The following is a 12,756-nucleotide window of genomic DNA, read 5'->3' as shown; positions in this document are numbered from 1 at the left end:
CGAGCCGGGACCGGGGGCCGCGCCAGGCGCCCGCGCTGCCGCCCGGCCCGCTGCAACCGGGCGCTTTTCTGTGCCCCCCCCCTGCCTCGGGAACATCTGCTCCGGTGCCGGTGCCAGCGGGGCATGAAGGAGCCGGGAGGGACCGTGGCACCGCGGCGGCACCTGGGACCCGCATGGCCGAAGCCCCGGACGGGCTCGTCGCTGCCTTCGCCCGCCGACGGGGCTGGCGCTCGGGTCCAGCTCCCCTCCTCGCCCACCACTGGCATGGTCACACAGGGACACAGGGACATGGGGACACGGGGACATGGGGACATGGCCACCGGTGAGGCTGTGCCACAGCCCCGTGCCTCAGTTTCCCCATGCCACCCATGGGAGCGGGAGCTGGCTGGGATGAGCTCGGCTCCAGGCACCACAGGGCTGCTGGCACGGACACAGGGGACAGCCTGGGGGGTGCAGCAGGGACGGGAAGGATCCCACGGGGACAGGACGGGCACCATGGGGACAGGAAGGATCCCATGGGGTCAGGACAGATCCCACAGGGATGGGACAGGCACCGTGGGGACGGGATGGATCCCATGGGGACTGGACGGGTGCCAGGGTCCATGGGGACAGGCTTTGGGGACCTGGCAGGCTTTGGGGACCTGGCCCCGAGGGAGCAGGGGGTCCCGGGGCGCAGCGGGGGCGCGAGCGTGCCGGGGCCAGCGGCCGGGGCGGCCCCGGGGCCGAGGGCTGCAGCAGCCGAACGGTCCGGCCTCGCCGCGGGCTGCACCCACGGGGCTCGGGGAAACGCCGGAAACGCCCCGATTCTGCTCCTGCGCTCAGGGCTGGCGCTGGTGACACCGTGCCCTCAAGGGCCGCCGCAAGCATGCTGCCTTCCTCCTCCTCCTCCTCGCCGGGCGCAAAGGCCGGCGCGTTGGGGTGGCCTTGCCTGACGCCGTCCGCTCGCCCCCTAAAATTCACCCCAATAAACCAACGCCACGTGCCGGCCCCAACGAGGCAGCGACGCTCCCGCCCCGCGCAGGGCGCGCAGGGACCCCGCGGCGCCACACCCCAAACCCTGCGCCTTTTCCAGGCCGTCTTCTTCCCCTGCTCCTTCTCATTCCTTGTCTTTTTTTCCCCCAAATGCCAGCGAAAGGTGTTAACAGATTTTGGAAGGAATCGTTTAAATTGCAAGAGAAACCTTTACTGCCGACAGCCAGAGCATCTGGAAGGACAAATATAGCCGGGGAGACGGAGGGAGTGGGAACGGCAGCGCTCGCAGCGTGGGCAAGCGGGAGGCGGTGGCTGTGCAGAGAGCGACACCTGGTGACCGCCGCACACGCGTGCGCGCACACTCCTGCACACGCCTGCACACGCGTGTGCGTGCATACGGCCACACCTGGGCGCCCAGGCATGTGCACGCACACGCGGGTGTGTACACGCACCCACGCCCGCGTGCAGCTCACACACAAGCACACGTGTGCGTACAAGCACCCAGACCTGCGTGCATGCTCACACGCCTGCGCACGCGTGTGCATACGTGCGCCTTGCCTGCACGCACATGCACAYGCATGCATATGTGCACCCAYRCCTGCATGCACGCTCRTGCACRCCTGCACACATGCATGCACACCTGCGTGCATGCTCACACACTTGCACCGCGGCCTTCCCGGACGCCGGAGCCCCCTCGCCACCCGTGCAGACCCTCAGCCGGGCCGGGGCTGCCCACACTCACCGAGCCGGGCGGGAGGCGACGTGGCGCCGGCTGCTGAGAGACGACCTGCGGGAAAGAGGCAAGGGGCTGCTGAGGGCGGTGGCGGCGGGGAGGGGGCTGACGGCCCCTGCGATGCCGTGCGTGAACGTGCCGGGAACCACGCTGCTCCGTGGCAGCGCCCGCGCAAGGAGAGCGGCAGCGGGGTGGGAAACTGAGGCACRGGGGGACCCGCTGGCCTCCTCCCTCGGGAGTGGGGTCCCGGTGTCCCCGGCCAGCGCCGGCAGCCACGTGGCCCTGGGAATCACAAGCCGTCGGAGCAGCAGYGGCGCCGTTTCCGGCACCGGGGCTGGGCAGCACCTGGGCCTGAACCCCGCTGGCTGCGGGCCAGAGTGCAGCCGGGCGCCTGCCGCACTGGGCCCCCAGCTGAACCCCCAAACCCCGGCCGAGGAGCGGGCAGAGGTGCCGGAGCCTCCCTCCGTCCCCGGAGGCGCCCGGCTGCAGCTGCTCGCGGAGCCCGTGCGCCCCGTGCAGCGCACGCAGGCGACGCCGAGCGTGGCCGACGCAACTGCCTTCCGCTCCCGAACCCGCCTGGTCACCGAAAACGGTGCCGGGGCAGCGGGACGCCGCCGGGGGTTCCCGTCCCGGGGGGGCCGAGCCCCTCGCGCGGGAGCCGCTGGGCGCGTTTGAGAGCCGACCCGCCGTTTCCGCCCGCCGCTCCTCCAAGCGCCCTGCCGGCAGCCGGGAAAACCCCAGCGGATCTTCCCGCAGTGGCACCAGCCGCGCTTGGTCCCGGCCCCAGCGCTCGGCCAAGGCGGCTCCCGGCGGCGAGCGCCCGCGGGACGGAGGAGTCTCTCGAAAGGCAGCAAAACACAACGCCCGCTCTCCGGCAGCGACTTCAGGATAACCAGCGTCCACGTGGGATGCGCAGGTGGACTCGGGTCAGCGCTTCCCATGCCACCGGCAGACCGATCCCTCAGCCAGTTCCTGGGCAAATTCAGCTGTTTTAAGGAAAAGCCACCGGGATGATCAGACCGTCCCCACCAGCGTGGGGCCAGGGGCGACACGGGGCCCAAGGCCTCTTCCTGTGCCGGTGCAGGGCCCAGCCGGGGCTTCATCTCCGGCCCTTTGCGATGGCTCCTGAGCTCGTTAGCGGCACGAAGCCGCCGCTGGGATGAGCGGGGATCGTGGGGCTCAGAGCTCCGCAGACGGGAGCCGGGTGCGAGCGCGGCCGACGCGCTTCCCACCCGCCCACAGCACCCGTCCCACCGCCAGGGCTTCCCTCCTCGACGTCCAGGTTTTCACACTGTTTGGGAGCAGGGGGGGCCGCRCTGGATCCCATGGGCGCAGGTGTCGGGAGCAGGACGGGCTGAGGAGCGCGGGAGCGGCAGGGCGGGAGCAGCCTCGGGAGACACCGGCGCAGCCGGACGCGGACACGGGGAGCTGCAAGATTTACAGCGCCGGCCCCGCTCTGCAAGCGCCGCGCAGCCCCGAGCCATTTGGCACAGCAGCTGCTGCGAAGGAAGTTCAATGCAAAAAATAAATTAAATGGAATAAAACGCCCTGGTCACCTTGGGACGGGGTCTAGYGGCCGCAGCCCGCGCGAGCCGCCCCCGCGAGGCCGCGGCAGAGCTCCGGGGCCAGGGCTGGGACGGCCGAGGCGGCTCCCCGGGGAGGCTGGGGAAGGAGGGGGCTTGCTGGGTTTTAAGCCTCCCTCCCGAAGCCCGTGTATTTCCCGGCTTTGGGCGCCTGAGCGCCACGGTGCCGGAGCCGCTCGGCTCGGGAGCTCAGGCGGAACTAATGCCCCGCTCCCGTCTGCTCCGCTGGAAGCGAGCGGCCTTTGTCTGCTCGCCAGCGCCGCCGCCGCCGCCGCTGCCGCGCGGGGAAGCTGGGCCGTGGGCCGCCGCGAGCGGCCTCCCCTCCGCCGGGCCGGGGCGGATGGGGCTGCGCAGCCGCTTCCCGGCTCCCAGCTGCCCCGCTAATAAATCAGGCGAATGGCGGCAGGGCGGCCGGCTCCGGCGGCGCGCGGGCTCGCTCCCGCTCGCAAAGGCGCAGCGAAGCGCCGAGGCCGCCTCCACCCCCCCCCCGCCATCTGCATGCAGATATATTTTAAGACGTGTCAGCGGYGGGGATGCTAAAGCGGGCGGAAGGAGAGCAGGAAAGCTGGGTCTGGAAGAGAGGCGCAGCCAGGCTGCTCCGGCTGGGAGGCCGTGGGGAAGCCGCCGCTGCACCCTGCAGCTGGGCAGCAGCTGCCCCGGCACCTTCACCCCGGCAGATCCGTGCGTGGCCCCTTCCCTGTTTCCTCCCGGCTGGAACAAAACCTGCCCCTCAATGGGGCACCCGAGGGGCTTCTCCGGAGCCAAGGGACCCCTCGCTCCAGCTCCCCGCTCCTCCTCCCAGCCCGTTGCTTGTCAGAAAGCAGCTGGTTTTCCATAGCTCCTTGTCGCACCCCGCATTCAGACCCGTCCGGTTTCCTCCGTTCCCGCTTCTCCTCCACGCCAGCCTCCGCCAAAGCCCCACGCTGCTCCGCGCCCCGGCTCCGCTCCTCCGCGCTCCAGGCTACCGCGGCCACAGGCCTTGGCCGCTGCGCCAGCGCCGCCGGCTCCCGCACGGGATCCACCTTGGCGCCCCCCCGGCCAGGGGGGCCCTCGCGCCAAAACCGCTCCTTTCGGGGGGGAAAAAGGAGCAGGTGGGTCCCGCAGCTCCCGCCTGCCCCGTTCCTCGGCTGGCGGCGCTCGAGGGCACCCACCGAGCGCCCCGTTTCTGCTTCCGCCCCGGGCGCCTCCTGCTCCTCGGCTCGGCCTCGATGCGAAGGGCGACGGCCGAGCGCGTGACGGGCTGCGCTGTGCCGCGCGCTCGGGCCCCCCCGGCCGGACGCCGCCTGCAGCGCGAGAGACCCCCGAGCCCCAGCAGCCGCCCGCGCTTTCAAAGGGAGGACGCAGCTACCCTCCGACACGTGAAGGCTGCAGCAAGGAGCAGAATGATTCAGCGCAATGGAGCAAAAGGCAATACAGTAACAGGAAATATTTAATTTTCCAATCTCCACTTTCCATTTTTATAAACTGAAAAGAAAAAAAATTGAATATATTACAAAATATCTGTACAGAGACAAAGGTACAACCAGAAAAGGCGCGCTCAGTCTCAAAACGAAACTCGGGAGAGGTACAGTAAGAGTCTGACGAGACGCTTCGCCGCCGGGTACAGTGGCTACAGCTTCCGAGACATTGGCATTAACCCAAATGCGATCCATGTTCAGGAAGAAAGGAGGGGGGGAATTGCCATCTACCGATTTGTCTGCAACCTGCACCACATCTCAAATCTTTTTAACGCATGTATTTCCCCCCCCCCCCAGTAAATCCTTTTGTCTTCTTTGTACAGAGCCCCTTAAAAAAAAGAAAGAAAAGAAAGGAAAAAAGGAAAAAAGAAAAAAGGCAAAGGAAAAAGGAAGATGATGCTGCCAGTGAAAGGGAGGCCGCGAGCGGGTCCCACGCCTTCCCCCAGGGTGACCGGGCGCGTGGCCGGGGACCCGCGGCCTCGCTCGAGCTGCTCCCGCGCCCACCTGCGGCTCCGGCGGTCACGGAGCCGCGCTTCCTCAGCTGTCGCTACCGGCACTGAAAGCAGCGTGCTGGGACGATTTAAGGAAAGCCGCTGCTGGCGGAGAGGCCAGGCCCAGCCATCTGCCATGCAGCAAGGGAGACGCCGCCGTGCCTTCCCTTCCCTTCGGTGCTTCGCCCCACCAAAGGAGAGGAGAGGAGAGAGCACCTTCGCCAAGAGCCCAAAGGGCTCCGCCGGCCCCGGCCACCCCGGCGCGACCGGGCTGGAAGAAGCCCAAAACAAGAGACAGCAATCGGCGATTTCCGTTTGATGTTTTGGGCTCCACGGAGGGACAGACGTCCGCCCGCAAAGTCGCCGTTACCTTCGGGGTCCTCGGCACGCTCGCAGGACCCGCTGCCCGGGGAACGGCGCCGGAGCATCCCCGCCGCGGCGCGGGGTGCAAACGGGCACGCGGCAGCTCCGCACCGCCGGGGCACCCGGCGCCGGGGCTTTGCAAAGCGGTTGGGGGCCGCGACGTGCCCAGCCCTCAGCCTGCTCCTCGCACGCGGAGCCCGGGCAGGCCGGAAAGCACCCAGCCGGCCAAGGCGCTCCGAGAGGTCAGCGCTGCTCTGCTGCTTTAAGGAGCGCTACTTTCTCAACAGACTTCTCTGGCGGTTTGCCGGTTTGGAAAGATAATAAATAGGCATCCGCTTCCTAAGAGGATTCAGCACCGTAACACAATTTCTCCTTCCAAATGGGATGGGCTCAGGAAGAAAAGCCAGAATAGCAACAACAAAAACTCCAACACATACCAGAGCTGGCAGCTGCATGTTGAAAAGAAATATATATATATATATATATATATATATATAAATTAAAAAACTCTGGAGAGGTGACTGGTTTATTTAGTGCACTCTGCATCTTACAGAACTTTTYTTTTYTTTTTTTTTTTTTTTGCACATCAGGCAGGCATGAACTGGCAATTAAAAAAAAATTTACACTTGGAATTTTGCAAACTGTGTCACTCGTCTTTGCTGAATCAACAATACAAGAGTTGCTTTTTTTATTCACACAGGGGGCCTTGCACGTTACAGGCAATATATATTCCTTCCCCTCCTTCCTCCCTCAGCAAAGCTATTCCTTACGCAGACACTTGCCTTTCTGTATAAGGCAGATTTTCCCCAGTTAGAGAAGCACCACCTAACTCAGGTGCATTTTTTGAATTTGCATCTCTTTATACAAAGAAATAAAATCAAATTCTGTTAGTAATCAGAAGAAGGTCTCCTGGCCTCACCAATTCCAATACGTTTAACACTTCAAAACACTGTCAGCTCTAAAATTAAAAGAACAACTGCATGTTTTCCATAGGAAAGGCCTACTCAGGGAAAAAAAGGTCATAAATATGTACCTTTGTTTTATTCATTTCTTTTGTTTAAGTCTTATTGAAATGGACAACATCGCAACGCTCTGCGGGAGGAGAAAATCCATTGTAAATACTTCCTTGACAACAACAAAAATATATATGCTTATAGAAATGATACATTAACGCCTGTTAATCCTCAAAGTACTGAGACGCTGCTTCGGGAGCCCGACCAAAAGCTCCACGAGGCGCACACAGCATCCGCCCCCGAAGCACGAAGGACACTGAGCAGAGACACTCACTCCCCGCTGGTGGAGCTTCCCCACCAGGAACATTTTTCTTTAATTCTTAAATTGTTTTGGAATTTAGGAATTACAAAGAATACAGATTTAGGTGAGGTGTTCTCTTCGGCTCTTGAGCATCTAAAAAAGAGACCATTCCCACTGCAAATGTATGGCAGAAGAGAGATATAAAACCCAAAGAGACCCTTCACAAAAGCCAATTTACTAAGGCTACCATCAAAACATAAATGATCGGGAGTCTGGGAGCCATCAGGGTGGGATTCGCAGCCTCCCAGACAGCTCGAAGACTTGACATGGAACGGAAAAAGAGGAAAGGAACGGGGCCAGACGCTCTATGGAAAGAAAGCGATGTTAAATAAACTCTGAGTACAAGCCAGTGCCACATCCTGGGTCTCCAAATCCAGGACAACTGATCCAGGTACCCCTGCATCAACATTTTTCCATTTTTTTTTTTTTTTTTATTTAAAGGGGATTGGAAAAAAAACAAAAATAAAAAAACCCTGCTTTGGGAAACAGACTCTCCCGTAGCCCTACCTGAACACTGCCCGGCGCTCCTCTTTCCGAGGAGCACTAGCGCCCAGCCTGTAAAACATTTTTATTTCCTTCTTCCAATGTGGTTGGTTTGTTTCATTCCTCCTATTTTTAAATGATTCCCCCACCATCTGCTGGCTCAGGGCAGAAAGCTCACCGCATTATTTTTTTTTTTTGTCACTAACCAAGCGCGAGAGGTTTGGCTAGCGAGACACCCGAGTTGGGACCCTACAGTATTTCACCGGGTGCCTGGCAGCCGCCTAGCGAGCAAGGAATACAGCGGAGCTATGCAGCAGCTGAAATGCGGACGATACCTTGCTCTGGCGAGAGAGGAAAAAAAAATAAAAATAAAAATAATAATAATAAAAAAAAAAATCATTTCACTAAAGGTTGAGAGGCAAGGGAGGGAAAGATCACCGTGAAACGTGAGTCTCTTAGTAAGGGACACCTCTCCCTCTTCCCCCTCTCGGAGGCACTCTGCCAGGCCCGCGATAGGCCTTCCCGTAAGAAGCAGCCTGCGTCGGGGCGCCCCAGCTGGGACCCGTTCCTGCCCCGCTGGAACCAGCGGTCCCCGGTCCCAGCTCGCTGTAGTTTTGAATTTTGGCCTCTGGATGTACCAGCGTGTTGTTGCTCCCCTCGGCTTTCGTGAAGGATTGCCCGACGGCCGAGTGTATCGCTACGGGGACTCTTGCGAAGCGGAGGTCCTGGTCCCCTGGAAACTGGACAGATCCTGTGCCCTGGTAGTTGCTCGTCTCCCCAAGGTGGCTCACGGAGCCCAAAAAGGTCCTGCTTTTCCCMAGAGTCTGGGCAGAGGGTTCTAGTAGAGTTTGGCCAGAATTCAGCTCCTCGGCACCAAATCCCCCCTCCGAGCCCTCAGTGCTGTAAGTCCTGGACGAGTGGGACCTGCCGTAGTCCGCGGATCTCAAGGCCTGGTGTTCGTGCGTCACGTGGCTCAGCGACTCCGCCTCTTGCTGGGAAAAAAGCTGGAGCAGAGCAGCCGTCACGGCTGGGTTCAACTCCTGTGCTGCGCTGGAGAGATCCCCTTCAGACAGAGGAGGTGGTGGCGGTCCGGGGGGCTCAGGGGGTCTCTTCTCTGGTGGGAGAATGCGAGGAGGACATGCTGTGGAAGGGTTACTTCTTTTAAACACCATCTTAAAAGCACGTGAACAGATATAAATACATTTATACAAAAAATAAAAAATAAAAACAAACAGCCTACCGAGACAGTCCGCTCTCTAGGATGCACTGGAAAAAGAGGCGGAGAATTTTAAAAGCTGGCACTCGTTGCAAGATCAATGCACGTGTTCATTAATGTTTTCCCTGTACTCGTCCTGTCCCCAYACTCCCAACTAGTCAGCAACAGCTGTCCTAACACATGGGCATCCGTGGAGAGAATTCCTGCTCCCGGATCAAAGGCTAACGCGGAGAGGGAGACAGATGTGGAGCCACATGACAGAGCRTGTTCCTTGAAAGCAGTGCCTCCTGCCGCAGAGGGACACTGTGCCTTACTGCTCCATTAATACGCTTGCTGGCAGCCACATGGCTCACTGTACTGGTGAAGCGTGGCCCTGATGGATCTGTTTAAAACACAAAACAAAGAAAAACCCCCCCGAATCCACAAACACCAGCTCCTGGCCGTACCCAAGATCAGGGCTGAAGGGAATGGGTGTACCCTGCCGCGTCCCTTCTCTGCTTCTCAGGAAACCCAGTTCTTATCAGAGGCTTCCTTGCCTTGCCTGTTTTACGACCTTTTAAAGAAGTACGTTTCTACAGTACAGTCCAAAACAATCTCAACCCACAAGTATTTGCATGCTGTGTAGGGATTGTCCTGAAGCATGTGAAAATCAGTCCCCCCCCCCCCCCCCCCCCCCCCCCCCTTTTTTTTTTTTTTTTTTTTTTTTTTAAATCAGACCTGAAGTAACAAGGATTTCTGTTTCCAAAGGATCTCTCCTAATGAGAACAAAAGCATCCTTCATAGCACACCCTCACAGTCGCAACRCTCTCACTACTCTGTATTACTGCTTTTGAGCCAGCAGCAGGAACAAAGCAGTCTGCTTAGGGAGCGTGAAAAGGCAAGAGCCCGTCTCCAGCCCTCCCCCGTTAAGGCAGGGTCATAGCTAAAAGCGACAACACGCAGAGGAGAGAATGCGACTTCCTGTAGGACATGATCTGCTCCCCGTCTCGCGAGCCGGCTTCGCTAACCAAACCCGTTCTGACTCCTGCAGAGCAACACAACTGAACTGCCTTGGTCTCATTCATCAACAAAAGGATCGGCTACATTGTGATTAAAGTTATTACTGGCGATGATGTAAGAGGCCACAAACACCTTAGTTGAATCAGATCCTCAAATCATTTGCAAAACTGGTTATTAAAAAGGTCAAACTTTATTGTGAAAACCAGTAGTCTTCCAGGACCACCCCTCCACCCATATCAGTCAGTCCACTTTAAAACTAGATTGCGTTTAAATCCAGAAAACAATCTTCAGGTAATTTTAAAGCCAAGCTGATTTGGGGACAGTATACCATTTAAAATAATTATAACAGAGAACAATGTTATTTAATTGAATCTGCTCTACAATAACCTAATTATTTTCCAGTTCTAGGGCAAAAAAGCACGATCACAACTGGCTTGTGGTGGGCGGGTGTGTTGAAGGCACGAGAACACAGCACGTTCAGCTACATTGCAGAGGAGTTGTGTATCGGGCCAAAAGAGGCTCCCTGGAGAGTCTGAGACATACTCAGGAGGCGCTTCTAGAATTTGGTGAGGTCGTCACAGGATGTTGCTAATAATTCAAAAAATCAACAGAAAAAGACATGGAGACATTTACACTCACCTTTGAAAAGGAAATCCAAGAGTTCACTGATACAGTCAGGTCTTTTAAACATGCCTCTTACTTGCCCTACATGAGCCAACCATCTGGCTCAACTTCAGAAGCTGCTGAATTCAGGACTCATGAAAGTCAACTCTACATACAGATTAGGCACACTAAAGCCAGATTCAAAAGCTTTATGTACATAATTACCACTATCCCTCCCTTTCAGCACTCTCCATTATTTCAGTTGTCATGTTCTTTACAATCTTGTCTGCACTTTCTTTTTGAGGGGCCAGAACAGGAGGAAGGGAATGGTGAAAATGGTAGTTGGGACAAACAGACTGGAAGAACTGCGTAACTGCAGAGATCCAATGTCCTGTGCAAAAAAAATCTACCTGAATGTGTAGACCCAACATGACATTAGCCATGACTAGTAACAGGGAATGTCAGCGCAAGAACTGAACCCTGCAAGTTTCCCCCTCGTGTCTGGGGAAAAACAGAGCCTTTAATCTTCACTGACCCATTCACAATGGAGCATTACAGGATTTTATGTTTYAGAGATGTGTAGTAGTCTAGTGTTTTGGCTTTGTTGTACTGGGAAAAGCCTCCTGAGCAGTTCAGTGCTTACCGCAGGGAGTGGGTCAGTGTCTTTCCCAGTCTTGAAATCTAACACTTGACCACCTTCTAGCACCCAGCTCCTTCCCTCCTCCCATCCGTTCCCTCTGCCCAACTTCACGAGCCTCCCTCTGTTATAATACTCAGATGTCTTAGTCCCTCCTGGCCGCAGTTAAACTAGAGGCACTTGTATGGAAGGCTTTAATTGCTCAAACAGGTGAAGGGCATCCAAGATACACAAGCAATGGTCACAATTATTTACCTGTACTTTCCTCCGGGTGCATTGTAGGGGTTTTCCTTGGCCCCCGTTGCTCACTGCTCTTCTCCCCATTGCTCTCCTCCAGGGTTAGAACAGGCTCCTGGCTCTTCATCAGCTGACTCAGCAGAACGGCCAGCACGTTCTGCATATCTCCCTGAGCGCTGGCTGCTTCTGGAGTCGCCTGCTCCTCCGGTGGCTGGGCCTCCGTGGGTGGCTCTTCTATGGCTTCCTCTGCTGCTGCTGCCGCCTGAGACTCATGTTGCTGAGTCGTGGCTTCCGTCAGAGCATTGATGGACTGGTTGAGAGCCTCCAGCTGTTGCTGCATCTCTGGGTTAGAGTGTACATTCAACAGCTGGGCCATCTGGGGGACRCTCAGATCAGTCTGGCTCTGCAGCAAGTTCAGTAAAACAGCTAGTTCACTCTGATTCAGCTGCTGGGTGATTTCTCCAAGGCCTGTAGAAAACACAAGAAGCATCACAGAAAGGTTAGGGAAGGCTACATCAGACTCGTTTGTAATCATGATACTAACACATACCAACAAACACCTCTTCTCCATGTCCCTGGGGAAGGCATGGAGGCTTTAGGAGAAAGATTCCACGAGAGTTTGCTCAGATTTCCGCTATCAGCTTGCCCCTTCCAGACTCCGATCAGATCTGAGCAGCACTGCAGCAGCACCCCGTGGTACTGCTCACACACTGCACTCACCCAAGGCTGCACTCAGACACTGCACGCTTAGCAGCGGAGGGAAGCTTTGTCACTGCCCTCGCCAATCTGCCACCATAACTACACACACAGCTGCTCATTAAATCAGCTCAGTTAAACCCAACGTCCCCACTCTTGGAGCGGTTAACTCATCCCAGGCGTCCCAAGAACCGGAGTAGTGAGCAACTACATGAGCAGTTATGGCTGCAAGTCTGAGGACATGTGAGGGAAGATCGAAACCCTTTAGCCCAGCTCAGCAGTAACCAGAGCAGCAGGTCTGACAGCAACTCAGCACCTTTCCAAGGTCTCTGCAGCACTTTGTGGATCAAAAGCCCTCTCTCTTGCACTAAAAAGCATGTTCCTGGAATAGAGTTAAGCTGCTGTTTGGAATGAAGGAAGAGCGTTCCACTAACACAGCAAAAGAAATTAGGCCAAGCAGAACGCAATTCTGTGCTGAAAGCTGGCCTGGGATCACACAGGACTCTGTCCTGACTGCAAGTACCCAGGTTAGTCTGAAATACAACCCCTGAATGGCATCGCCTCCTCCTGTGCCATGCTGGAGGAAAGCCTCCCTAGGRAGGGCGACAAGAGCATCACTTCACACAGACCTTGCAAGTCACACAAACTCTTTGGGAAGCAGGGTGCACAGGTCTGCTTCTAGAAGCTTAAAAATAAGCTCCCCTTGCTGGTAGGCAACCAATAATGTGATACTCTTTTCTCAGCTGTTTGCTAATCTGACCACCACCATCTTTTGTCCATCTGCCATGTTTCATTGAACACATGGACTGCGCATTCCCTGGAGCAAGAACCATCTTCCTTGTTATTTGTCTGTACAGTGTTTGACACAAAGGAAGCTTCAGCCTGCACCTGGGTTTTTACAGGTCTTCCACAGAACAGTCAGCCTGGTCTAGGCAACTTTGTGTATCTTTACATTCCCAGGAAGCACAATAC

The 12,756-nt window shown here is 57.1% G+C and overlaps 1 protein-coding gene across 3 annotated transcripts in view; it reads right to left on the bottom strand.

Annotated features, from left to right (window-relative positions):
* Positions 1-6,165: 6,165 nt before the first annotated feature.
* Positions 6,166-12,756, bottom strand: part of CDK12 (cyclin dependent kinase 12) — a 29,076-nt gene continuing 22,485 nt past the window's right edge. For 2 of the 3 annotated variants that reach the window (XM_026072910.1, XM_026072909.1), the window contains 2 exons: positions 11,107-11,556; positions 6,166-8,537 (listed from right to left, as the gene is read on the bottom strand). In XM_026072910.1, the coding sequence (XP_025928695.1) occupies positions 7,852-8,537; positions 11,107-11,556 (1,136 nt within the window). In that variant the 3' untranslated portion in view covers positions 6,166-7,851. Of the gene's footprint in view, positions 8,538-9,779; positions 10,200-11,106; positions 11,557-12,756 lie in introns of those variants that run through there. The other variant, XM_026072911.1, reaches the window with a different exon arrangement.

The sequence above is a fragment of the Apteryx rowi genome, unplaced genomic scaffold (genome assembly GCF_003343035.1).
Source record: "Apteryx rowi isolate R43461 unplaced genomic scaffold, aptRow1 scaffold_354, whole genome shotgun sequence".
Classification (NCBI taxonomy): Eukaryota; Metazoa; Chordata; class Aves; order Apterygiformes; family Apterygidae; genus Apteryx; species Apteryx rowi.
This window is presented reverse-complemented; position numbering and strand designations above follow the sequence as displayed.